The sequence below is a fragment of the Podarcis tiliguerta genome (assembly GCF_965153285.1).
Source record: "Podarcis tiliguerta genome assembly, chromosome: 9".
Classification (NCBI taxonomy): domain Eukaryota; kingdom Metazoa; phylum Chordata; class Lepidosauria; order Squamata; family Lacertidae; genus Podarcis; species Podarcis tiliguerta.
In genome coordinates this window covers 37,596,895-37,623,635 of record NC_139542.1, presented here as the reverse complement: position 1 = coordinate 37,623,635, position 26,741 = coordinate 37,596,895, and the positions used below count along the sequence as shown (strand labels likewise).

Below are 26,741 nucleotides of genomic sequence, written 5' to 3'. Positions count from 1 at the left end.
CTAATGGTCAGGGGTCCCTTTACCTTTACCTTTAACTCAGCTTGCAGTGAATGTCTACATAAGAAACTGAAGACAACACCCAGAGAGCCTACTTGGAAACATAATTCTCATACATATACATCTTCCATAAGGTGTAGTGTACCAATGTTTGCCTTTGCCAACCTTGTGCATTTGTCATGCTAGCTAGGGCTGATGGGAGTTGTAGTCTAGCATATTCAGGTTAGGAATAAGGAGCAAGGCACATTCAACTCAGAGCTAAATTGTTTTACCTTCAAGGAGCCTGCAGATGCCAGTTTGTACTCGAACCACATTTTTTTTTGTACACTGGATGATAACTCTCATTTATAGCAAATACTGTAAAACTTTTTCTTTCCATCTTGAGATGCTTTTAGACTTTGCTAAGGTAGGAACACACCTGAGAATGCATTCCAACCTGAGGCTATTTTAAGGCACATGAAGTAATCTTACTGGATCAATCTAACATTTTTCTCTCTACAGAAATCAACTAATCTAGTAAATGCAATAGTTGTAAAAGAGATTAATTTGCATACTTTCTCAAATTCTTCACTGGGATGACACAAATAAAAAACATCTATCTACAGGTATATAACCCTTTTATCAGGTGACACCTGGTGATGTGTTCAGTGTAAAATTGTAAGGCAAGCTGTTACTGAATTATAGTCAAGGTCAGGGAAAACACATTTATTTTACTTGTAGCTGTATCATTATCAGTGGCCTCTGATGATAGATCCACTTGAAGTAAAAACACAGCTTACCTTGGTGAATTTGATTTATTAGCATTGCAACTGACAAGGTTGCCCGTTTGTTAGTGCTTATTTTATATTTGAATAGCTTTCAGCACATAAATTTGAGGTATTGCTGCAAGTTACTTAGCATGTTTCATATATCATATGGAAAGGCAGATCTGTACAATAATTCTCTTGATATTTCTATTTGGGATACTACCCTCTTTTTTAAAAAATGGGCACAATTTCTAGGATGACATCTGAACTCATAATTCAGAGTGATTCCGTTTAGACTACACTACGAAATGATGGCTTCGCCTTTTGGTCTCCCATTTTGATTTTTGGGTTGAAAGTATTGGAGGGAGCATATGTTGAAAACCATCCTCTTATTGTGAAAATAGTCAGTTCTTTTCAGTCTTGTTTGTTGACATTCGTTTGATTGTTTCTCTTATTTGCTGCTGATTTGGAACCATTTTTTTCTGGGACTCTTCTGAGGCAATCCATCAGGAATCATGTAGTGAAATGTGGATGCTCTAACGTTACATAGGAAATCAAATTTGACTATGTACGGACTTCACTGAGATCAGACTAAGTTCATTCAGAGGGAAGGCAATGCTTATTGAATAGGCAAACATTCTGCCACCCTCCTCCCCATTTCAAAGCAGGCATGAAAAATCATAAATAGAGGGTTGCCCCTTTTCTTTGTTAGGCTGTATATGAATCTTGTAGTGCGTAAAGTAAAAATTATATATCATAGAGAACAATAGGAAGCTACATACTTGTTTTCTTCTTTAGTTTTGTAGCACATTGGCTCATGGGGAACTCTGTTCTTTGATTCTTCTTAGAAATGAAAAATACAGCTTGTATTATCACAGCTTCTTATTTTATTCAAGTTGTATCCCGAATAGTAATAATGGCCAGCAAATATTATTTTTTGAACAAAAAGGGCCAAGTTAATTTGCTTTTTATGAACTTATGGATCCAAAAGCTGCATGTCAATCCATCCACACTGTACCTTTAAAGCACATTTTATGCACATGTTTACCCACAAAGAACTCTGGGAACTGTAGTTTGCAAGTCACAGAACTACATTCCCCAGTACCCATAACACTACAGTTTCCATGATTCTTTGGGGGAAAACCATGTGCATTAAATATATGTTAAATATATGGTTGAATGTGACTTCCAAAAGCTCTTTGTGCAATCAATTTCCACTTGTACAAATCCCCTCTGCCAAACTGGAGCCCCTCAGCAGCACAGCCCACGTTATTCAAGAGGGCACCAAATCCACTGGAAAGGCTTTTGAGGGACACAGGAGGCTTCAGTGGAGCAGAGAGGAAGAAAAAGATGACTTGTATGGATGGTTTTCCAGTCACTCAACCCTTGAGTTCAGCCCATAGATCTTAACCGATAGACTGACATATCTGAGACAAAATTTTACTTTCTTTATTTTCTTACTTCTCTATCCCACCTTTCTGCCAAGGTAGAGTACATGTGGTTCCTAGGAGACCTTCCATGTGGGAGAATAGTCTGATAGAATATGATTAAATGTCACCCATTTAGATTAATTGTCTCTGGAAAAGAGGCCACTAATAAATTCTGCGCTTAAATCAAATCATAGTTGCTGCATATATTTTCAAGCTAAATTGTTCATTTATAGACCTTTGTATTAGCTTTATTTGTGATGACGAGACAGTCATTGTATAATTACTGCATCCTAATACAGAACATGCCCAGTGTACTTTATATGTAATTCAAATTCTGTAGAATTACAGTGAATTATAAATAGACTTTCAACATCGAAAGTAGGTTAAGATATACAAATTTGTTGTTTTAACCATTACAGTTATTCTCTAGTGAATCAAAGTTACCTCAAGTAATTTTAATATTGCATTTTAGTTCGCGTTAATCTTATTGAAGAATAAATATGGGTTTCCTCTTATGCAATTAGTGGAGCCAAACTATTATGAAGAGCACCGACATGTTGAATCATACATAGAAATTAGCTAGGGGTATTTCATTAACAAACTAATTCAGTTATTTCTACAGACTTATGGAAAATGATATTCACCTCTTGGGGATAACTTTTGGCAGGAGAAGACAGTTTTTCTTGGCATCTACTGTACATCACTTCAATCTTTGGTTAGTCAGTTCTCTCCTTCGTGATGGATGTTGGGCACACACTTGTTAAGAAAGTATTCAGCAGTTTATAATGCTAGAGCTTCACTGATCAGACGTTCCAAAGGGCATCCAAAACATTTGTGTAATGAATGTGTTTGGATGAATAGGAGAGCTGTGAGCTGAAAGAACACAAGTAGGACACATTTAATATCAATAACCAATGGTTCATATAATGACAGCTCTCCTGTATTTCCTGAGTTAGGCAGAATCTATGCCAAAAATCTATATTGTTCATCAAAGAAACTAAAGTCAAATGTTAAGAACAAATTGTGCATAACCCAATTGCTTGAGCATACCAGGGAAAGCATGTACATCTAAAAACCCAATTAATGGTGTGTTGTGTTTCACTCTGTGGAATGATGAAATGTGTACTAGGGTAGGGATGGGCAAATATGCCATTTTCGGTTTCTCTTGGTTTCTTCTTTTTCCATCCTTAACCACTTCTCCACATTTCTACATCAGTTTGCAAGGGAGCGGGTGAATGATTTGCATGATTTCCCCCCTCCAATATATATATATATATATATATATATGCTTTCGTAGATTTTCACGGGTACAGGAATGCAGGTTTTGGTGTCCTCGGGTGTCTTCCCGTGTAAAAGTTGGGGTGTCTAGGCGACGTTTCGACGAGGTCTCACTCGTCATCTTCAGGCTGGTGCTTTCGGCTTCTTGTTACTGGAACAGAGCAGGATCTCAGTGTTTGAGTTCCTATAAATACTGTTGAGGAGGTGTGGTGTATAGCCTCCAATGTTCTGGGCAGAGAGGAGGTTCCCAGGCTAGTGTGCCTTTTCTTCTTTTGTTCCTTAATTACTTGAGGGATATCTTGAGTGATTTCTTGAGTGATTTCCTGAATCCCACTTAGGTGGGTCATTAGGTGTGGATTAGTTGCTAAAGCCTTCGTGTCTTGAACTCTTGAACTTTGTGAAGAGTTTTTCTGAGAAGATGGCTGTACTGCACTTGGTTGTGCTCTGGCTTGGCTTCGTGTATAGGGGCGAGCTGTGGTTTTGTGGCCTGTGCCAGCCAGATCTGTGTAGGGATTGCAGGGGGGTGCAGCATCCGGAGGTGCCACCCTGGTTTGGCTACTGGATGGTGTCTGTAATTTATCTGTGGAGAGGGTCTGGGTTTGGGTCTGGTGTGGTTGATTGGTGATGGCGTTCTGTGTGCCTCTGGATCTGGTGTCAGATTTTGTGGGGAGGGCTAATTTCCAGATGTCTGGCAAGCGGGATGTGTCGTCACGCTTGTTCATGTTGTGAGGGTGTTTCTCTATCTCGATGGCTTCCATGATTATTCTCTTGTGGTGATGTTCCATGTTAAAGAGCAATTTGGAATCTGCAAAATTAATTTCGTGTCCTGTTTCTTTCATGTGTTGGAAAAGAGAGGAAGTTTTTTCTTCTTTTTTGACGGCATTCTTGTGTTCTGCGATCCGTGCATTTATTCGTCTGTTTGTTTGTCCAATGTACGTGGCTGGGCAGACTTTGCAGGGTATTTCATAGACCCCTTGGTTTTCCAACTGAATTTTATCCTTGGGGTTTCTGAGGATATTGGCTATTTTTTGGTTGGTGCAAAAGGCTGTTTTGATATTGTGTTTATGGAGGATTTTGCTAATTTTATCTGTAGTGCCCTTGATATAAGGAAGGAGGGCTATGCCATTGTTTTCTTCTGTGTCTTGGTTTTTGGGGGGTGTTTCTTTTTGGATTAGCTTCGTAACCCTGTTTTGCTGGTATCCATTGGCAATTAACACATTTGAGAGATTCTGTAACTCAGTTGTCAAGTGGTCTTCGTCAGCCAGGCGTTTGGTTCTGGAAATAGAAGCCAACAACCAACTTCCCTTCCTTGACGTCCTAATCTACAAAAAACCTGATGGCTCCCTAGGACACACTATCTACCGGAAAAAAACACACACCAACCGCTACTTACATGCACAATCACACCACCACCCTGCACAAATAAACTCCGTAGCCAAGACTCTCATCTCCAGAACCAAACGCCTGGCTGACGAAGACCACTTGACAACTGAGTTACAGAATCTCTCAAATGTGTTAATTGCCAATGGATACCAGCAAAACAGGGTTACGAAGCTAATCCAAAAAGAAACACCCCCCAAAAACCAAGACACAGAAGAAAACAATGGCATAGCCCTCCTTCCTTATATCAAGGGCACTACAGATAAAATTAGCAAAATCCTCCATAAACACAATATCAAAACAGCCTTTTGCACCAACCAAAAAATAGCCAATATCCTCAGAAACCCCAAGGATAAAATTCAGTTGGAAAACCAAGGGGTCTATGAAATACCCTGCAAAGTCTGCCCAGCCACGTACATTGGACAAACAAACAGACGAATAAATGCACGGATCGCAGAACACAAGAATGCCGTCAAAAAAGAAGAAAAAACTTCCTCTCTTTTCCAACACATGAAAGAAACAGGACACGAAATTAATTTTGCAGATTCCAAATTGCTCTTTAACATGGAACATCACCACAAGAGAATAATCATGGAAGCCATCGAGATAGAGAAACACCCTCACAACATGAACAAGCGTGACGACACATCCCGCTTGCCAGACATCTGGAAATTAGCCCTCCCCACAAAATCTGACACCAGATCCAGAGGCACACAGAACGCCATCACCAATCAACCACACCAGACCCAAACCCAGACCCTCTCCACAGATAAATTACAGACACCATCCAGTAGCCAAACCAGGGTGGCACCTCCGGATGCTGCACCCCCCTGCAATCCCTACACAGATCTGGCTGGCACAGGCCACAAAACCACAGCTCGCCCCTATACACGAAGCCAAGCCAGAGCACAACCAAGTGCAGTACAGCCATCTTCTCAGAAAAACTCTTCACAAAGTTCAAGAGTTCAAGACACGAAGGCTTTAGCAACTAATCCACACCTAATGACCCACCTAAGTGGGATTCAGGAAATCACTCAAGAAATCACTCAAGATATCCCTCAAGTAATTAAGGAACAAAAGAAGAAAAGGCACACTAGCCTGGGAACCTCCTCTCTGCCCAGAACATTGGAGGCTATACACCACACCTCCTCAACAGTATTTATAGGAACTCAAACACTGAGATCCTGCTCTGTTCCAGTAACAAGAAGCCGAAAGCACCAGCCTGAAGATGACGAGTGAGACCTCGTCGAAACGTCGCCTAGACACCCCAACTTTTACACGGGAAGACACCCGAGGACACCAAAACCTGCATATATATATATATATATATATGCTTTCGTAGATTTTCACGGGTACAGGAATGCAGGTTTTGGTGTCCTCGGGTGTCTTCCCGTGTAAAAGTTGGGGTGTCTAGGCGACGTTTCGACGAGGTCTCACTCGTCATCTTCAGGCTGGTGCTTTCGGCTTCTTGTTACTGGAACAGAGCAGGATCTCAGTGTTTGAGTTCCTATAAATACCGTTGAGGAGGTGTGGTGTATAGCCTCCAATGTTCTGGGCAGAGACGAGGTTCCCAGGCTAGTGTGCCTTTTCTTCTTTTGTTCCTTAATTACTTGAGGGATATCTTGAGTGATTTCTTGAGTGATTTCCTGAATCCCACTTAGGTGGGTCATTAGGTGTGGATTAGTTGCTAAAGCCTTCGTGTCTTGAACTCTTGAACTTTGTGAAGAGTTTTTCAGCCAGAGCACAACCAAGTGCAGTACAGCCATCTTCTCAGAAAAACTCTTCACAAAGTTCAAGAGTTCAAGACACGAAGGCTTTAGCAACTAATCCACACCTAATGACCCACCTAAGTGGGATTCAGGAAATCACTCAAGAAATCACTCAAGATATCCCTCAAGTAATTAAGGAACAAAAGAAGAAAAGGCACACTAGCCTGGGAACCTCGTCTCTGCCCAGAACATTGGAGGCTATACACCACACCTCCTCAACGGTATTTATAGGAACTCAAACACTGAGATCCTGCTCTGTTCCAGTAACAAGAAGCCGAAAGCACCAGCCTGAAGATGACGAGTGAGACCTCGTCGAAACGTCGCCTAGACACCCCAACTTTTACACGGGAAGACACCCGAGGACACCAAAACCTGCATATATATATATATATATATATTTATATGCAATTTTGCCTCATATACACATTTTTGCAAGGCAATTTCCCCCTGATATAATGCATTTTTGTATGATATTTTCACCATTATATGCATTTTATATGCCCACTTTACTCTAGTATATGCACACATTACTTGGCTGGAGAGCTGCATTGCAAAGGTCAGATAAGTGTAGATTTTGAAGGACAGCTTTACTTGCTATTAGTATTGGAGGGAAAACTTCCGTTGGTACAAATAGACCTCCCCGCCCCCCCCCCAAAATCTGGAGTAGGACTGCAGCAGGGGGCAAAGGCCTTACAACCCAACACCCGCCCACCTCTCCAGTGCCAGGATCTTTTCCCAGAATACATTCCCCACACATGCTATTTACTTCTTTAAAAGCCATTTGTGCCATTGTGATAATGGTGCCAGAGGTGAATTTAGGGGAGTGCAACCAGTTTGCCCACACTGGGTGCTGAGTTGAGAGGGCACCACAACAATGACTTGGAACAAAAAGTGAGAGGTGGCAGCGGGAGACAGGGGAGGAATTTTGGCGTTGCACAGGGTGCAGTTGAAATTCAAAATCCCAAAGTCCACCACTGATGACATTTCATCTAGTTTGGCATAGTAGAAAAAGTGACATTAATGTCCTATGTGTAACTGTAGCCCATTCCCCTCCCCCCTAAAAAAATAGACATGTTTTCAAACAGAACAATAATGTTAACATCTTGTCCAAATATTGTACATTTCATTGGCAATGTAAGTAGATTTCTTGAGTGGAGATTGCACTGCTTCAGTGTCAGATGTAATGTTTTAAGTCCTAATTTTTAAAATAATTGTTTGCTGTTATGCGATTGCAATTTATTATGCCTAAAGCAACCTGAGGACACTTTGGAAATTGAGATGATTCATTTTAAGTGTTTTATCCTAGTGAGCAAAATTTTAATCATCTGGTTTTCTAATCCCAGCTCTGTTACTGGCACAGTCTGTAAACTTGGCAAGGTCAATTCATCTGCTCTGGCTTCAGTTATTCCAGCTACAAAATCATTAAGAAGGACTCTCTGGTAGATATGTTTACTTATGTGCTTTGTGGATATTATAAAGAAGTAAGAGACAGCTATAAATTGTTGAAACCAATTTTCTTTTTAGGATTCTGCATGCCAGTATCTAGTATGCAGTATTTTATCATAATTAATTATGACCACCGGAGGAATGAGTTATAAAATGAATAATTTACAAACCTCTTGGCCACATCTGTAGCAAAGCTCTATAATTTCACTTTCTCTTGAAACTTCAAGTCCCAATGAAAAGTAATTGTCTCTTTACATGTAGGATTGATTCAATGACCTCTTACAATGCAATCAGTCCCACTAGTACTAGATGTTGTTGTTGTTAATTAAATTTCTATACCACTATTCATCCGAGGATCACATGGTGGTTTAAAAACACAGCAATACATAACACAGTGTGCATATATACCAAATCTTGCCTCAATACTTGTTGCAATATTCTGCTTCATCAGGTGACTAGTGACAATATAGTTGACAATACTAGCATATTTTTAGTAGAGTGCATTTGCTTCAGGAACATTATATCCACACCTCTGTGTTTCCATGACGCCACATTCAGGAGTACAATCACTGTGCAGTATTGGAGCAGCCATAGCTCAGTAGTAGATCACTTGTGCTGCCAGCAAATGATATTTGGTTTGTTCCCTAGTAGCTAGGATTAAAGGGATATCAAGATTGTAGGGCTAGGGAACACCTCTCTGCTTGCCATATTGGATTGCTGCTGTCAGTCAGTTTAGAGTGGACTAGACTTGGTTGAAAGGCAGATTCATAGGTACATAAGCATTCTGTTTCCATATGTGGATGATCCTTTTGGCATTATTTTCTTGGCAAATAATACACTCGGAAGCATCTACTTATTGAAGTTATCTCAAATTATATATTCTACATACCCTAAAATGTACATATTCTTAACTTTAAGTGATGTTAAATACAGTATTTTTTGCTCTATAAGACTCACTTTTTCCCTCCTAAAAAGTAAGGGGAAATGTGTGTGTGTCTTATGGAGTGAATGCAGGCTGTGCAGCTATCCCAGAAGCCGGAGCAGCAAGAGGGACTGCTGCTTTCACTGCTCAGCAATCCCTCTTGCTGTTCTGGCTTCTCAGATTCAGAATATTTTTTTTCTTGTTTTCCTCCTTCAAAAACTAGGTGCGTCTTGTGGTCTGGTGCATCTTATAGAGTGAAAAATACGCTACATACTGGTACTTCTCAGAATAGCAGACACTTATTTCTAGTAATCTTAATCTTCTTTCAGTCCAATTATACAATAGGGTGTAAAACAATACTGATTCTATTATGTCTTCCCAGGATAAGTTACAACTTGCATAAATTGTAACGATTTTCTTAGATTAGTTGAGATGGAGTGCTGCAATTAATTCAAGAAGGTGAATAAATGTCACTTATATTCTGATATCTCCTTAGTAAAATTCAGTACTTGGAATGAACTAGCTGAGTTGAACAAAGTTCACTAAAATAGTTCAAAAAACTGCACCTGAATGTAGTTCATTTTGGAGCACAACTCTGAATGATTTCTGATTGATCTTCACATTCATTCCCTACCCACCCACTCCCACCCCAGCAGGAGGCATTTTAATGCTTATTAGGCAGATATGGAGGCGTTGCTGTTTCTAGGAATGCCTAGTCACTTAATCCCTGTTAAGCAATGAGAAGGAAGGAATATGAGGCATTTCCTGTATCTTTCTTGCTGAAGAGATGCACTCTCTTCCAACAGTAGCAGCTTACAGTGAGAAGTACTGGTACATAAACAAAGCAAATGATGCCTAGTGTCGTTAAGAGTGCTGTGGCTGGCAAAATTAAACAGGGCAAGCATTTTCTATTATAGAAATACAATTATGGGGAAAGCTTCACTAGTTGATATTCTGTCTTTCAGGCTTCATATTACTTGTGTGTGCCCCCTGGTTTACTTTTGGAGCCTATACTTCATTATAACAACTTGTAAGATTCTGAGCTCAACTTGAACTAGTTTGTTTTGTAAAATTGAATTGAACCTAGATTATTTTTGGATGGGACGACCTTGAACTATAACTTGTTCCTTTTCAAAATGAACTTTCCAAGCACTGTTAAAATTATAGCAATAGCTATTGTACACATTTTATTTTATCTTTAAAAAATAAATATTACTTCTAAATGAATCCAAAATCCTGGCAGCAAAATCCTGTTTAGCCTTTTCTAGTTTTTTTAAACTCCAAATGGTAATGCTTACTGATTATAGTTTTGTATACAGATTCTATATCTGTGTAAATTATTCACTGATCTATTAAAAAAAAATTATGTATTTCACATTTGATTTATATCATGATTTATCAATTTGCAATGCACATAACGCTGATAGGATTAACTTTGTGATATATTTTGACACCACAAAATGCATTAAGACTGATAGGTGATAACTATGATTCAACATGAAATGACTATCATACAGTTAGTTATCTGTGCATCTTCTAAACAATATATCAGTTTGGCAAATAATCTAAAACTTATTGCAATGGCTGAAACCTTCACTCAAAATGAATGAGATGCAAGGATGCACAAGGTCTATTTATTATGGCATTTAAAACCATGCAATGTATGGCACATATCTTAATGGCTCTTCTAAACAATTATTGACGATAATGATCAAGAACTAAGCTGGATGGAGTTGATTCTCCATATGCCAGCTGTGATCAGAGACACAATAACCCAATTTTGGAGGGATCTAGCCAGAGCAGATATTTCATACTGGTACACAAAGGTGTGGGAATCATCTCTACTAGAAAAAAATGACATATAAACTGAGATTCTCTAGAGGTTAAAATGTAAGGACCAATTTATTTTGGTATGGTATGATTTTATTGTTGATGATAATAATAATAATATATAACACAGCCAATCTCTCCTCCCCCACCTGACCTATAAATGGCCATGGACAATACAATAAAATAGGAATACTTTGCAAACAATGGTTTGCTGAAAATGCAGCTCATCATCCTGGAAAATAAGGGATAGCCATGTTAATAGTGTTTTTATTTTTATTAAGTATTGATTATGCAGAATCCTCAAATCTGAATTAGAACCAAGCCATAGTGGGCTTTGAACTGGCATCCTAAAGCACATCGGGCAAAGATTCAACCTCTTTGTACTGTTTATTGTACAGCCACAGCAGCATGGACAATTCTTTACCCTTATAAGTCAGAATAGATCAGCTGTTGCTCCTCTGCCCATCTAGAGGCTTCTAGATTGCCTTGTTGCTCTGAACAATAGCAGATTCTGCTTTTGCTGCCTGCTCTCCATCCTCAGCTTCATAAATACTTATAAATACTTAGGTAATGAAGAAATTTAAGTGGTTTAACAATTTAAATAGCTTGCATACATATCTATCTGATGTCTTTTCAGTATCTGATGTGTTGACTCTGCGGCAAGGATGAATATCCTCTCTGGTTCACAGATAAAACTGCACACTGGGAAATCTCCCAACTTGCCCAAAGTCTGGCAGACTCTCTGTGACACGTAGTGAAGTATGAATCATATGCTTTAGATCATGTACTCTCAAGACAGCCTACGTTGACATAATAGGATTCAATTAGCATAACATGACCTCTCATTTAGTTCCAATTTTCCAAAGTTAAAGCACTTCAAAAAGCAGTCAAGAGTGAATATAATTGTATTTTTTTTTAATGACCAGGTCATGGCCAGAAATGCTTTTCTTGAATAGCTCTGTTCTTCTGTCATTGATTCTATGCAAAGAATCAATGCCCACATTCCATCAGTATCGGAGGAAGAAAGTTCTATTTTCCTCTGCTCTTCTGGTGATGTCACAGAGCACAGACGCTTTCTAGTAGAACGCTAGGATGGGTTAGTAGAGTACCAACATGTGAGTGTGTTTCAATCTATTTCTGTTTTTTTCCATGTATTTTTAACTGCTTTTCTCGGACTCTATTTTTATATATGTTATTTTAAAGAGCTGGAAGACCAGCCCTCCTCCCATTTCTTATATGAGCCTTTGGCTTCTGAGTGGAAGCCCCACCCTAAAAACATTAGCTTGGAGCTACGTTTGACTAAATGTATTGCCAGGTAAGTGGCTTAGGATCACAGCCACTCCAATTTCAGTACAAAACAAATGACTTAGTTAGAACTTGCATTTTGGCTCTGAAGCAATGCTTTTGCAATAAGTTCATGCATTCTGCGGTGAGTAGTGTGCCATGAGATCGCAAGTGTGCTTACTTGAAAGCAGGGAGATGTATGTCCAAAGAAATTTGCTTAGCGTTACAGCTTAAATTCATGCTCACTCGTTCCGTTCAGGTGTACACAGAACACATGGCTAGGGTTCTGACCTCTGCACATTCAACATATGCATGAAAAGGCTCTGTCATATGTTTAGAAACTCTAAATGGTTCCAGACAGCATGGGAATCTTGTCGTGGACTGGTTGGACACAGAAGAATGGTGGGAGGAACCAGCTGGGGAACCCCCAAGGGAAGAAGGCTCAGAGCCCAGGGACAATGATGAGTGGTCACAGGGAGAAAAGGGAGAAGACTGGGAAGACGAGGTGTTGGAAGCTGAAGAGGTAACAGGGCTTGGTGAGCTGGGAGAGTCTGTGGTAGAGAGAAGTCCAGAATCAGAGGCAGAAACTGAAGCAGGAGAGGAGAGAGGCCAAGAGGCAGAGATGAGTTAGGCTGGTGAAGAGTCAGGGATGTCTCCCCCTCCTGCTGCAACAAGCTGCCCCCTCCGCCCCCCGCTTGTCTCCCAGAGCCAGAAGAGGCATGAAAAGGGCACAGGAGAGATTAGTAACACCCAGACATAGTCTCTGATTATTTGGGGGAAAACCCTGGAGAGGAGGGGACTTAGGCAGCTATGGAAAGTTAGGGACCTTCAGACTCAGCAACTGCTTCATTGGCCAAGACCTACTGGACATGAGTTGCTGTGCTCATTAGGCCTGACACTCCTATACACATCTTGTTTTTGCTGATAAAGAGTTAACTCCAACTTACACAGTGTGATTTACTGTTGGCTTGTTGACAAGTCTACATGCACTGAGTCATTCTTACACATCTGCTGAACATGTAAACGTTGAGGCAGGGAGAACCAGTGTGCATGATCCTGCTCCCCTGCCACATGTCTACATGGAGAGAAAGAATGAATTTAAGAACTGCGCAATCAAGTGATGAGAAATCAAATATTTTACATGCAAGTATGAACTGTTCCAAAATCTTAAGGGCACCCACCCAGAGCTGCTACTGTAACCCTGTTCTAATTAGTTATAATCAGTCTTAAAAACAAAAAGGCAACCTGTCTGCAACCTAATAAGAAGAATTTTATTTTCATCTTTACTTTTCTAAAATGTCTCTACATTTGATCTACTGATACAGTGAAGAGACAACTGCAGCTAATTCATAATATATTTTATATTTCCAAAAATGCTGTTTTGATCTACAATATCCTATAAATAAAGTGTATTCATGCTATGTTCTCAGCTCTGTAGAATTCTGAACTCTCTGCTCTTAAATAAGTGGTCTCTTGCATGTTTTGTGGATTTGTGATAACATAACATAATGTCGGCCCCTTGAGAAGAAGGGGTGTTTGGTAAGTGGATGCCATTTATACTTTGCGTGTCAGATATGTCATGTACTTAATACAAAAAAATCCCCAGTTTTGATTGAGGCCTCGAAGGGGGATTATAATTCAATAATAGGAACTGAATTTCCAGCAATAGGCTGTGATATCATTCAACATGACTTGATTGCACTGGGATTTGGGTATGTCTGAAGGAAACAAACTCTTCTTTCCTCATTGCTATGATCTGTGAAAATGTGTCAACAAGAGCAGAAGTTATTCTAAGTATTCATTTTCTGAATCCCTGCTCTAAAAACACACGTTATCCCCAGTTCCCCAAAAGCCTGTCATCATTTCCCTTAGTGACACTTAGGATGCGGATTCTCTCAAAGCAAAGTTATTAGTGACAATCAATCTCTTAAAAAGCACTTTTATTCATGATGACAGGAACTTTACTACACCACTTCAGTTGAGCAGTGTGTTCCTTTGATCTGGTAGAAAATCATCCTATGGGCCAATAACACTGGGCGTTGAAGGTAGTGAGAATGCTGATTTATTCAGGGGGAAAATGGAATTATGTTCTCTTTCCATGAACGAGAGCCTTTTGCAATATCCACATAAAAGAAAGAATGTTTAATTGATTGATCATCTATCTTTCACCCAATTAAACTTAAATACACTCACATATTACCGAAAAGGCCCTCAATATGTGCCTTTTCAAGAAGGAAGTGAAAGATAACTTAATAATCAAGACCTATTCTTTTTTTAAAGAAGGAAACCAAACCTTCCATATACCAGAATCAAATTTATCAGTCCAACTGACTGAACATTGGTTCCAGTGATTACAGTTGGAGCACCACTAATACAGCAACAAAGGCTTTAATAAGTTGATTAATCTATTTTAAAAATGCTGGTCAAATGCCTGCTCCCTTGGACAGCTCCCTCCACCTTCTATAAAAAATGAAAATGAAAGGCAAAGCTGCCTTAACAAGAGAAATTTGAGGAGCAAATTGACATGGTACTTTAGCTGTTCCCCATTAAAAATGTGGGGAGAGATAGCTGGTCAGATCTGAGCTTTCTAGTATGTACCTCAGCTGTCAGAGTACTTCTCTATCTCTCTCTGTCTCGGTGGCCACAGTTGAGGTAGGGCAGGCTCATGGCTCTTTCCCATGTGCCCCCTGTCCAAGCTTCAAAATATTTGCCTGAAAGCCTTTTTGTTAATATTACACCGGAACAAATGCATGCAAATGGTAGTGAGGCATTTTCTACAGAAAGGGATTGGTGAAATGAAAATTTATGACTGCAATTGAATATGCAGGTGAACCAAAACTGATCGAGAGTGTCAAACCACTGGGCTGTTTTATCATAATTTGTAATTACTGGGCAACACGCCCTGCTCCAAAAAACATAGTTTCATCTATTATCAGCTGACGAAAACTGACCTACTTTCTAGCCTAGAGTACAAAGGTAATTGTGCTCAAGACTATTTTCCATGGTTAACCTTGACATTTCAAATGCAGAAGGAAATTTGTCATTAAATCTTAAAGATCTGTGTTCTGACGAGCATAAAAAGGAATTATTCTAATCTAGTCTCCTTCATTTTCAGATTACAATATAGGCATCTCCATGCTGCAGTATGCCATACTCCACTTAAGGTGAACTTAGAAGAAGTAATTATTTTCGGTATTGGTCAAGAAAGGGAAGAACAGGTAAGGAAAAGTGTAACTATACAGCTGAATTAAACCTATTGCTACTTTACAAATTATTAGAACAAGAATTGCAAAAGCGATCAAGTTTGTGAAGCATATGTTTCTTATTTGGTGAAATCAAAAGAAAACAAAATCAAACCTGACTTGCGACAAACAACAGTAGCTGTGCCGCAACCAGCTCCTGTTTCAAGAAAATAGGAGAGCTCTGCCAAGATGCTGAAGACTTACGCCAGGCATCTTTGCTTTTGAATTTTTCAAATTAGGCCGTGCAAATTCTGTTGCCAAAATGGGAATACAAAAGATCGCACAGGAGGGTTAAAATCTAATCAGATATTTTCTATAGATTGCCTGTATCTCAGACAATAATCTTTACTGTAGAGGTTAATTTGTGAAAAGCTATTAAGCTGGGGAGGCAACCTGCAGCCCTCCAGATGTTGCTTGACTACATCTTCCATCATTCCTGACCAGTAGTTATACTGGCTGGGCTGATGGGAGCCGGAATCAACCAATAACTGGAGAGCCACAGGTTCCCACCACTGATATACAGGGTGTAGTCAAGAGGGATAATAAGAAGGAAAATGTGTCCAAAAGTGGATAAACATGCACATTCTATTTATCAGTGTAAGCTATGGAGTTAGCCATTTAAAACACACTTGTTTTAGTATGAACAAAGACAGCACTGTCAGCTGTAGTATTACAAGAAAAATAATGGAGACAAGAAATACTCAAAATTCCAATTTGTCAACTGTTGACTCATAGCTGTGGTGTTTTTAGAGTGAAAAAAAAATCAATAATGTAATTGCAACTGATTGCTCTTGCTGGGCTACTTCAGTTTAATTACTTACAGTGCAATCTTACGTATGTCTGCGCAGAAGTAAGTCCTTTTGATTTCAGTGAAGTTTATTCCCAGGTAAGTGGGCATAGGAATGCACTGTAATCCAAATCACAATGACCTGGGAAAACGTAATGGGACTTACCTCTGAGCAGGATTTTATTCTGAACAGTTTCCAGTTCTTTATTTTCCTGTGGAAAATAAAATAAAACAGTGAAAGATGACTAATATAAAGTTTAGGAAAAATGAAATATGACTGCTACAAACCTACTTGCCTCTGAGATAAAAATATAGGGTTGGTTCCAGACTTAATCATGCTAAGATTAGGGACTCAGCTACACAGCTGCAATTATAAGTGTGTAACAAAAATGTGACATCAGATGGCACTGTAGCACTTAATGGCAAATTGCATATATATATATATATATATATATATATATATATATATATATGCATTTTCATAGTGTTTTTTAAATATCTATGTAGATCCAGCCCTAGTTAAATGAATGGGGCTTAAGGTATGATTTACTTGCTGCATAATCTTAACCATTTCTACTCAGAAGTCCTATTGAATTAATTGCAGGTGTGTGGGGTTAAGAGTACAGCCTTAGCCACAACTTAATTGCCATTTATTTTGGCAGGTCCAGTTTAAGCAAGAATGAGTCTAGATCCAACCCATATGTCATATCTCTGAGTTTATAGTAAGGAATAGAGTTTAAACCAGAGATGGGAAACTGTGGTTCTCCAGATCTTGTTGCACTACAACTCCCATCATTTCTGACCATTGAACATGGGCCACAGGTCCCCATCCTTGGTTTAAGCAGTGCCCTGCTCAAAATTGAAATGTTGGCAGAGTACCCGTGATTAAAAGATGACAACATGGAAAGTCAGTGGTGTAAAAGCAGGTTTTTGTGGTGAAGAGACACCAGTGGAAACAATAAAATACTCTTTCATACTGTAGGCAGATAATGTTCAGTCTTCTCAATATAAGATTTCAGATTGCATCCTTAAGGTTCCTCCCAATCTTCTGAAGTGTTGAATTCAGGAGAAACTATGGCTACTCTTGTAGTGGGGTATTTTAATGTAGTTTGTGTGTGTCTCCAACAATTATAAAGACTTACTAGATCTGTACATAACCAATGTAATTAATATATTTGAAAGAAAGAACTTGGAAAGGGAAATGATGAATACTTATTCAATTTTTTCCCTTTCTGTATCTGTGTAAAGTTATAATTTATTTTTAACATATAATTATTAAACTAGGACAGATGAATAAAGATGTAAAATAAGCATGCAGAAGGAAACCTAATACATCACATAGGTATTTATAGCCCACAGACACTAGCATTATTCTTAATGAAGATTAATGACCCTTGCTTCTTACACATGTAGATTCCAAAAAGTGTACACAGAGCTGATTAAGCAATCCAAGGTTATTGCAAATCATGTAATGGTAGTCTATAAGATAATATGTGTCCTCAATGGATGTGACTGAGATTTGTCTGGAACATTTCCATTGGACATTGAGAGGGATACTTTCCAAGGCCTATGCCAAGGTTCCTACACTTGAATTTCAATAAAGTTGTGGCCTAATTAAAACCCATATATTGTTGTCATGTCTCATTTCTGGGAGGCTCCAGGGACAGGGTTTAGTGCATGGGCTCGCAAATACAATGGTACCTCAGGTTAAGTACTTAATTTGTCCTGGAGGTGCGTTCTTAACCTGAAACTGTTCTTAACCTGAAGCACCACTTTAGCTAATGGGGTCTCATGCTTCCGCTGCCGCCACACGATTTCTGTTCTCATCCTGAAGCAAGGTTCTTAACCCGAGGTACTATTTCTGGGTTAGGAGAGTCTGTAACCTGAAGTGTATGTAACCTGAAGCGTATGTAACCCGAGGTACCACTGTTCCCTACATAACTGGATGAAAGTTAAGAGAGAAGATGCTTGCACTCTTCTCTTTCAAAGCATGTAGGAGGTAATCCAAATCACCATGTACTTTTGCAACAGTTGACATTCTTGTTGTTACATCAAATGTGCTTATGAACTTCTTACTGTTGGACAAGGAAACTATGTTATCTTGTACGTTTCTTTGTTTTCATTGGCTGCCAGGAAATTGAGAGCCAAATGTGTGGCTTAACCCTGAATGTCTCTCCCCCCACTTTTTCTGGTTTATAGCTAAATAAAACTGTTCCGTACTTGAACTTTTGAAGAGTAATGGCTTTGAAAGTAGCAGAGAGCAAGAGGGATGATTTCAGACTAAAATTGGTGATGGTGTTACTCATTTGTTTTGTCAACAGAAAACATGGCGATGCACCCAATTCTTAGCGATATCCTCGAGGAGCCCACAGAAAATATGAGTGACCAGAATTTTCATAGCAAAATCCTTGGGGAGTCAGAAAGAGCTACTAGTGCACCACCTAAATTATCATCATCTTATGTGGGCACTAAACCCACCCAGTCAGCAAAATCTCTTAACAAGACCTCTCTGGAAGAAATATTAGACATGTTGCCATTAAGACCACACTCTGCAACATGGAGGTCTCTGAGCGGTATAAAATCCTGTCCTACGAAGATGGAGTATGGCTGGGGAAAAGGTGAGATATATATTTGTGAATATACTTAATATGGTTTCATATAGAATGACATACCACTCTTGACCAAGTTTTGATGTTTTTCCTACTGTGAGATAATTCAGCTAGGCTGAATTCAAACCTCAGTGAAAGTCAATAGCATTGTCTTCATTTGCTGCAACTGTTCATATATGCCTCAAAGGTGGTCATCACACTATTTCTACCCTATTTAACAATTCTATATCTGTATGTTTGTATGTGTTGTTGGTGCACATGAGTGCCCCAGACAGCACTAACTGAGGCTTAACTTTCTTTAGAAGGGGAGCTCACTGCAAACATATGGTGCTTTTGTTATTTTTTATTCATTTAGAAATGAACCTAAGGCTGGTCAAGCTATGCTGATGAAGAAATTCCCACAAGCACAATTTCCTGGAATTAAAAATACAAGAATAATAAATCATTAATAATTTGTTGCTTTTTCATGACACCCCAAATCATGAGGTACTGCCTGAGGTGACCGCCTCACTTTACCTCAAAGCTGGCCCTACCTATAGGCAGACTCCTATTCATAACAAGTGACTTTATGGTTCCTTCCAGCAGCTCAGAATTTATTTTGAGGGATTCCCTGATATATTATGAGACATTATTTTCCATAGCTTGTTTATGGCTTATAGCCCACCCTTAAATGTTTTACTCAGGAGTAATTCCCTGAACTCAATAGGACAAAGGGCCAAACTAGATATGGCCTTTGTCAGGTCATTTGCCCTAGTGTGCCTGATTAACAAAAGAGAAAAGTTGGTGTAGCCCACTCCCAACCCAAATGGCATGGAGAAAGATACGTGAAAAACACTTGTCAGGAATTTGTGGAGTTTAAAAAGACAATAAAGCCTTTTTCTCTTCATGGTGTATTAAAAATATACTAGCGCTTTAGGTCAAAGAGAGACATTTTTTATCTTCTTGCTCTACATGTGAGCAATTCAATTGATGTCTACCCCAGCAAGTCACAGGTGTGGAAACAGGAAATCTATAGGACAAAATGAAAAAAAAACTATGAATAGTTGAGAAAGGGTATGTGTGTTTGTACAGACATTTTTTCGTAGAGTATGCATAATTCTTGAAACTCAAATACAGAACTGAGAAGAAAGGTTGACACAACCATATTCCACAGAGGCCTTTCTGCTCTTACTTCTCTCCATGCTGTCTTTGTATTTCAAAAAAATAAAATCCTTTTAATTTATTTATGTGTGTGTGTGTATGTGTGTTTGTGTATAAAAGTTGAGCTCTGAGAAATTCTCAGGGGTTTTTTAATGCTCAAAGATTGTTATACTTTTATTGAGTCTGTATGCACCTGTTAAAAAAATCTTGTTTTAGAGGTTGTGAAATGACCAAAGGATTTTAGTTGTAAACTGATGTATTTACAAATGGAATGTTTATATCCAAGTATTTTAACCGGAACATATACATTATAGTTAGATTTCTATAAAGACCTTTCATTCATAAATCTATATCTTTGGTTGATGCAAAGTAATCCAAAAAGTTCTGTATATGTCTGTATATGTAATATATTGTGTATTGTGTAGAACCTTTTCAGCAGCAGTCCTCTAACTGCAGAATTGAAAACAAGAAAGAGTCTTGTGCACCTTAAAGACCAACTAATTGATTATAGCACAAGCTTTCATGGAATAGTGTCTACTTCATCAGGAGCATCAAGTGTAATACTCAGCTGGTAGCTGGATGGCTCTTCTTAATTCATGACTGTGGCCAACTCAGCTTCATTCGCCTCTCTCTCATCTGTCCTTCTGGCCAGCATTGCCTCCACTTTTCTGACACTCCTTCACCTCAGAATTTTCAGCTTTGCTTTTGCAAGGCAGCTGAGACTTAAACAAAAACACAATGACAGGCAGGGATTATGAGTACAGCCCATAGTGGACATATGAATAGCATCTGTGGCACTCTGCCCTTTATGGTAATGGTTTGTAACATGCATTTATAGAAGCAATTAGCTTCCCTTTCAAGTACAAGCAGGCTTTCCTGTAGCAGAATAGAGTAATTTTTGTCTGGAGCCTTTGACAAAAACAGGAGTGCTTTATATGTAAGAATGTCAGGATAAGGTGCACACTACACAATTACTGGGCAAATAACCCCGTTGAACTAAGTGGGGCTGACTTCTGAGTCAACAAGGGCAATGTTGAACTGCAATGCCCCTTTCACGGAGTATTCAAATAATACACATTTTTGATGTGGCTTGGGTATATGGTAACTTCATTTTCAGTGAATGCCATAAATATAATGAAACAGAAGTTCATGGTAGTTTTGGTGTAATTTTCCATCCAAAATTCTTTCCTCTCTGTGTGGGAAGAGAACAGAAGGAGTTCTTTTCACGTATGCATGTTGTTGAAGTCTCCAGAATTTTTTCCCCACGGTCTTGCATATTTAAAAACAAGAATTTTGTGCATACATCCCTTGTAAGCCCAGCTTCTGAAGCTGTTTACATTTAAAAATGGTTTGCTTTACAAATATATAATAAAGAAATTGTGTGTGTGTGTGTGTCCAACTTGACTAGTGGTCTGAATCCATAATTAATTGTACATCTACATATGTGAATTGCCTGAGTTGGCAGTTTGTTCTTATGTCGGTAGCTTCTTTATGAAATGTATTAAACGCTTTCCAACTTGGAATAAAAATATCAACTATTGCTTTTGGTGCAACTCTCCTATTACTGTATTGTTAATTATTTTTTAAAAAAACAACATTTCCCCTTTCTACTTTTGATAGAGAAAATGTGGCTAAGTGATGTATTTACCGAGGTGGGATCACTGAGTAGAGCCATGGAACGTGAGAAAGATAAACAAAAGCTATCCATTGGGTAATGTATTGAAATGGTTGGAATAGCAATTCATATTTATCTCTACTGCAATTCATTTTGAAAGGGTACAAAGAATAATCCTGAGCTCTTATTGTGCTTTAAGTCAGGCTAATAATAATAATAATAATAATAATAATAATAATAATAATAATAATTTATTTATACCCCGCCCATCTGGCTGGGTCTCCCCAGCCACTCTGGGCAACTTCCAACATAAGATTAAAAATACATTAAAAATTACAATTTTATATAACCAGTGCAACTTTTCAATTTGCTGACAACAGAATTCTACTACAATTTAGAAAAGGAAATCTCACTTGCTATGTATCCATAATTGAAATGAAACTATTCTGATGGTGAATGTGTTCATTTAATTATTTAACAGCACAATTCTGTATATCAAAAGTCCCCTTGAAGTCAGTGGGCCTGCCGAATCTACAAGTTTAATTGTACATAAATGCTGTATTTAATTGCATTGTATTGTAAAATAAGCTTTAGACATATAGCAAGTAAATTTTCACTGGGTATGGTAGGCTATCTTGTAACTAAGCCTTGTGACTAGATCACAGGTATTAGACTCAACAGAAAAGCTGTAATTTGACTACTTACCTGTGTGCATAGATGTAGATGAGAGAGCTTGAAACACAGAGATGCACATACGCAGTTACTCAGGATGCAGGAGGAGAGAGAGACAGTCAGTGGTGTTGCATCCTTTGCTGGAGCCCAGGGCGTACAAGCACTTGAGCGTGGTGGGACCAGAGGTAGGGCAGTGAACAAAACCTGCTGCCCCAGCTCAGCCCTCACAGGAGGACGGGTTGCGCTGCCTGCCTGCACATCCTCTCCAACGTTGGCCAGGTGGCCATTTAGTGGGGGGGGGGGGCAAGGACGCAGTGGCAAGGCAGGGCAGGTCAGGGAAACATTTTAGAAAAAAAGTGTTCCAAACACTGTGTTCTTAGTGCTTTACATCTACATGTGGATGTTGTATCCCAGTTGAACAAATGCTTTCCACTTTTCCTCCCAACATTATTGGCCCAGTAATATTTATGACAGCAATAACACATGCAGTGCAAACTTGGAAGTCTAGTCAGAAATAAGGCCCATTGAGCGCAATTGGACCTCCTCCCAGTAGAGTAAATATAGAATCACAGCCTTGGTATGAAAATAACTCAATTCCTAAATGTTTGGAGTCCATTGCCTCATTGTCACAATGATTTAAGATAGGCAAATATTATTTGCAAATGGTTATTGCCTAGCCATTTAAGTTTTGTAACCCCATATTTCGGGGGAGGGATGGAAATTGTATAGTCTTTACTGAGGGTACTCAGTAAATTTATAGCTGTGTAAATATTTCAGCTGTGACACATAGCTCATGCTGGTAACCACTACTTATGATGATGCTAAGACAGCTCTAATGCTGCTGCTGTCAATCAGCAGCGCCGCCCTATGATATAACAAGCCATTGCATAGTTTCATCCAATGAAGTTATATTGCCATAGGCAACCGGCGATTTGCTTTAAGGCTGCTGTTTCTGCCTGTGATCTCACACACTGGGGTCATCTCAGAACCTTTGTTCCACAATTTGAAATGTCATAGAGGTACTGTAATCTATTTCTACTTATGCATGGTTTTGGAGGGTGTTTTGAGCTGCTAATCTTTCAACGGTTTAATGAACTCCAAACATTCTGTCATGATGATCATTTTTTTAAAAAGAAAACAACAACTCCCAGTTGAGCCATGTTGCTTCTAACTTATCTCTTTATTAATGTCTAATACTGACTGACAATAAAATGGTGTATTCTAGAAATTCTAAAAGTCTCTTTTGAAAAATAAATGTTGGAATATAGAGAGTTGAATGCATTTTTGCATTCTTCACTTCTGTTTTGTGGGATAATTATATTCTCTTGAAAAGAATACTGTGCAAATGAATGATCACAGTGAACGGTGTAGTTGTGCATATAGGCTTTTGGCAGTTTCACATACATACTCAAAGGATAACAAAATTATAAGTTGTATACAATTTCTTTTCTGTATGCTTGCATTGATTCTTTTTGCTCAAGTTGATGTAATTTGTATAAAGCCAATTCACACATCCAGTTTAAAATTAACTGTTAAAAACATCTTTTTCATCCGTAAGAATGTCTGTTTGAATTTGTCAGCTTTGATGATTTTCTTACAGCCCAATTCTATGCATGTTTTCTCAGAATTAGATCCAAAAGTCCAATGGGGAGTTATTCTGATTGAATGAAGTCATCCAACTATTGTAGGGGCCAGGCAGCTGGAACAAATTACACCACTATCTCACCAGTTACCGTACATTTTCTGGCCAAGTACAAAGTGCTGGTTATGACCTTTAAAGCCCTAAAAGGTTTGAGACCTGGTTATCTTAAGGACTGTCTGCACTCTCAGTCTGGCCATATAATATCCAATTTGAAGACCTTGTTGAAATGCCTCCCTGTAAAAACTATCAGGTTGGTGAGCACCCAGAACAAGGCCTTTTCAGTAACAGCCCCCCAATTAGAGAATTTTGATTCCAAATGAGATCAGGCTTACCTTGCTAACTTTAAGGTCCATTTAAAGACCCACTTTTTCATCATGGCTCTTGGGGGCTAATCTAGGTTATTGGATTTTATTCTTTGGAGCTAAAGGCTTAATTGTTGATGGAGCTAAATTAATGCAATAAGCAGTAAGCAGGACTCCCAAGCTCAGGCTTTTATGTTCCTAGGATGGAACTGGATATTTTAATTGTTTCAACTGGTTTTACTGTTGGATTTTATCCATTTACATTTTTGCATGGTTGTAAACGGCTTTGAGACAAAAGTGGTCAATAAAAGTGTTGGGGACAGGACTGTTATTATGATGATTGTTTTATTATTAGGCTGTCTGTCTGTATGCTTTTTACTTTGTTTTTATTATGTTTTTATCATTGATATTCTGTAATGTGTTTTTAAGGTTGTACACTGACCTGGGATCTTTTGACAAAGGGTGTTATATAAATTAAAGTAATAATAATAAAAAATATTTCTTTAACTCAAATTGGTAGCATTTAATTTTGGGTGGGTTCTGCCCAGTACATATAAGAATATTATAATAAAATAAACTAGCACCTTATAACTGATTCCAGAGAAGATAGCCTCTGAAAACTTTCCTTCCTTCCTTTCTCATTATGCCCTGCATGACACCTCACACACTTCAGTCTCAAGAAAATCTGAATGAAAAATTAATATTTCATGAAAACATAAGTGCTTTAGTTTGACATTTAGCTTTTCCCCTCCCCACCCAGACAGCATTTTCATGTGAAGTTGCTGCCATGTTTCAACGGTGGCTTTTGCCTTCAATCCTAAGCAAATGGGAAAGTGTTGATGTGCTGTTTCTGGAACAGATCACAAAGCAGATTGGCATTGTGCTGGTTATGGGGCTTAGCCCAATTCCACCCACTTGTACAGAAGGGAATGTCAGCGACGGCTCAGACGGCTTTCCTTCTTGTAGAGTTATCTGCATCACAGATAGCTAGAGAATGGACAGATGCTATTAAACTTTATTTCCGAGCATAAACCACAGTTCAGACTCGGAACACAGTATGTTTGCAAAAATCAATACCAAGCTTTATTTATTTTTATTTTATTTTTAAAATGTATTGCTTGCCTTTCAATTCCATTAGAGCACTGAAAGTGGTTGCAGGGCACATGCTTTCTCAAGCAATTCCTCACTGTTCATGAAATGTTTCGATTTTTGAGATTATATAAAAGGCATGTACTTGTACCACTGTTTCTACAAAACACATTGCTCTGTTCCTTTAAAAAAAATCAAAAAAAAATTGTACATAAGTTATTTAAGTAGAAAGATAAAAAAAGAAAAAGAAATAATGGCTGTTTGTTTTGTGCATGTTTGTTTTTGTATTTAAGCAGCCGTGGCAATTTGCTTGGATTATCCTCAAATGAACAAAATCAGACTGCCTGGATTCCAAAACTTCAGAAGGGTAAATCTTTATTGTTATTTAGCAGTTTCATTTCATTTTAAATAATTGCCAGTTACTGTAAAAGTGTTATACTGCATTTGTACATTTAAGACTATTTCTACCTAGGGGTGGAAGTGACATATTTTTGAAGGAATGAGTTATGGATAATGATCGTAGGGAAAGAGTTTTTTGTTGAAATATATTTAGAAAGTTTCATATTTGTGTGTATAGATAAACACACACACAAACACACACACACAGCAATATTTCTGAACACAGAGTGACACCTAATGTTAGCCATATTCAGAGCTGACCTGTTGAAATAAATGGACTCAGGTCCATTTCAATGGATCTATGAGTTTGTCCATTGATTTCAATGAACTTACTCTGAGTATGATTTAGTTGGCTATTACCCATACTTTATTGAGGTTTGCTATCTAAACTATGATTTTTCTTCAAAAAAGGAAAGTATTTTAACTTTACTTCTGCCCATTGATGACCAAACAGTAGTTGCTATTTTATAGATTATACCAGATCTTTCTTCATCAATCCTCAACTGCTTGCTTTACTCTTATATCCTTCTTTCCAGATTTGAAAATGCTCATGGGCATGTCTTCCTCTTGTCTCTGTCTCTATGCACACCAGTGGCCAGATCTCTCAAGTTTGCTACAGTTTCTCATCTCCTAGTGTGTATAGCTGGTGAAAAGTTTGGACTGGAAAAACTGGCAAGAAGATGAGCAATGTTTTTGTTTTGCCGTTCAGGTACAGAGGAGCATGATTGCCCTTGTTCAGTTGGTGGCGAAGCTGAAATAGCATGGACCAGTAGCCTCCAGTGTGACCCAAGCTTGAATGTGCACCCAATTACAAGGGAGCCCTTATTCATATGGTCTTCGTTTTTTCTGGGAAGGAAAGAATAATGCAAATCAGGTCTCTGTGTAATCTGGTGCCCCCACAGAAGTCTGGGTCCATACAGTGGAGGCTACTCTCTCATGCCACTCCTTTGCAATGCTTTTTCAGTGCAATCAAAATGTACGAACCATGCTAGCCTTCATGTGGCAGAGCTAGGTAATGGTTTTATCCTGTTTATGCAGCTTCATGTTGATTTTGTATGCAGTGGAGGCAAATGGACCCACTAACCGGTATGCCCTCAGCCAGCCCCCCACCTGCCTGTCTGCCTTCTTTATACTCTATCCAGGGGGTGTCCCTGCCTTTCAG

General features: G+C 38.7%; 1 protein-coding gene and 1 long non-coding RNA gene across 6 annotated transcripts in view; one reads left to right on the top strand and one right to left on the bottom strand.

Moving 5' to 3' along the window:
* LOC310685460 overlaps positions 1-11,738 on the bottom strand; it is a 29,581-nt gene extending 17,843 nt beyond the window's left edge. For both annotated transcript variants that reach the window (XR_014515291.1, XR_014515292.1), the window contains exons 1-2: positions 11,413-11,738; positions 2,818-3,046 (exon numbers count right to left, since the gene is read on the bottom strand). This is a non-coding gene — a long non-coding RNA (uncharacterized lncRNA). The remainder of the gene's footprint in view (positions 1-2,817; positions 3,047-11,412) is intronic.
* A 115-nt stretch (positions 11,739-11,853) lies between these two features.
* Positions 11,854-26,741, top strand: part of IQCM (IQ motif containing M) — a 79,341-nt gene continuing 64,453 nt past the window's right edge. The window contains exons 1-5 of one of the 4 annotated variants that reach the window (XM_083456733.1): positions 11,854-11,913; positions 15,198-15,300; positions 18,433-18,729; positions 21,481-21,571; positions 25,477-25,547. In XM_083456733.1, coding sequence (XP_083312859.1) covers positions 18,438-18,729; positions 21,481-21,571; positions 25,477-25,547 — 454 coding nt within the window. In that variant the 5' untranslated portion in view covers positions 11,854-11,913; positions 15,198-15,300; positions 18,433-18,437. Of the gene's footprint in view, positions 12,114-15,197; positions 15,301-18,432; positions 18,730-21,480; positions 21,572-25,473; positions 25,548-26,741 lie in introns of all 4 variants that reach the window. The other 3 variants (XM_083456731.1, XM_083456734.1, XM_083456732.1) reach the window with 3 other exon arrangements.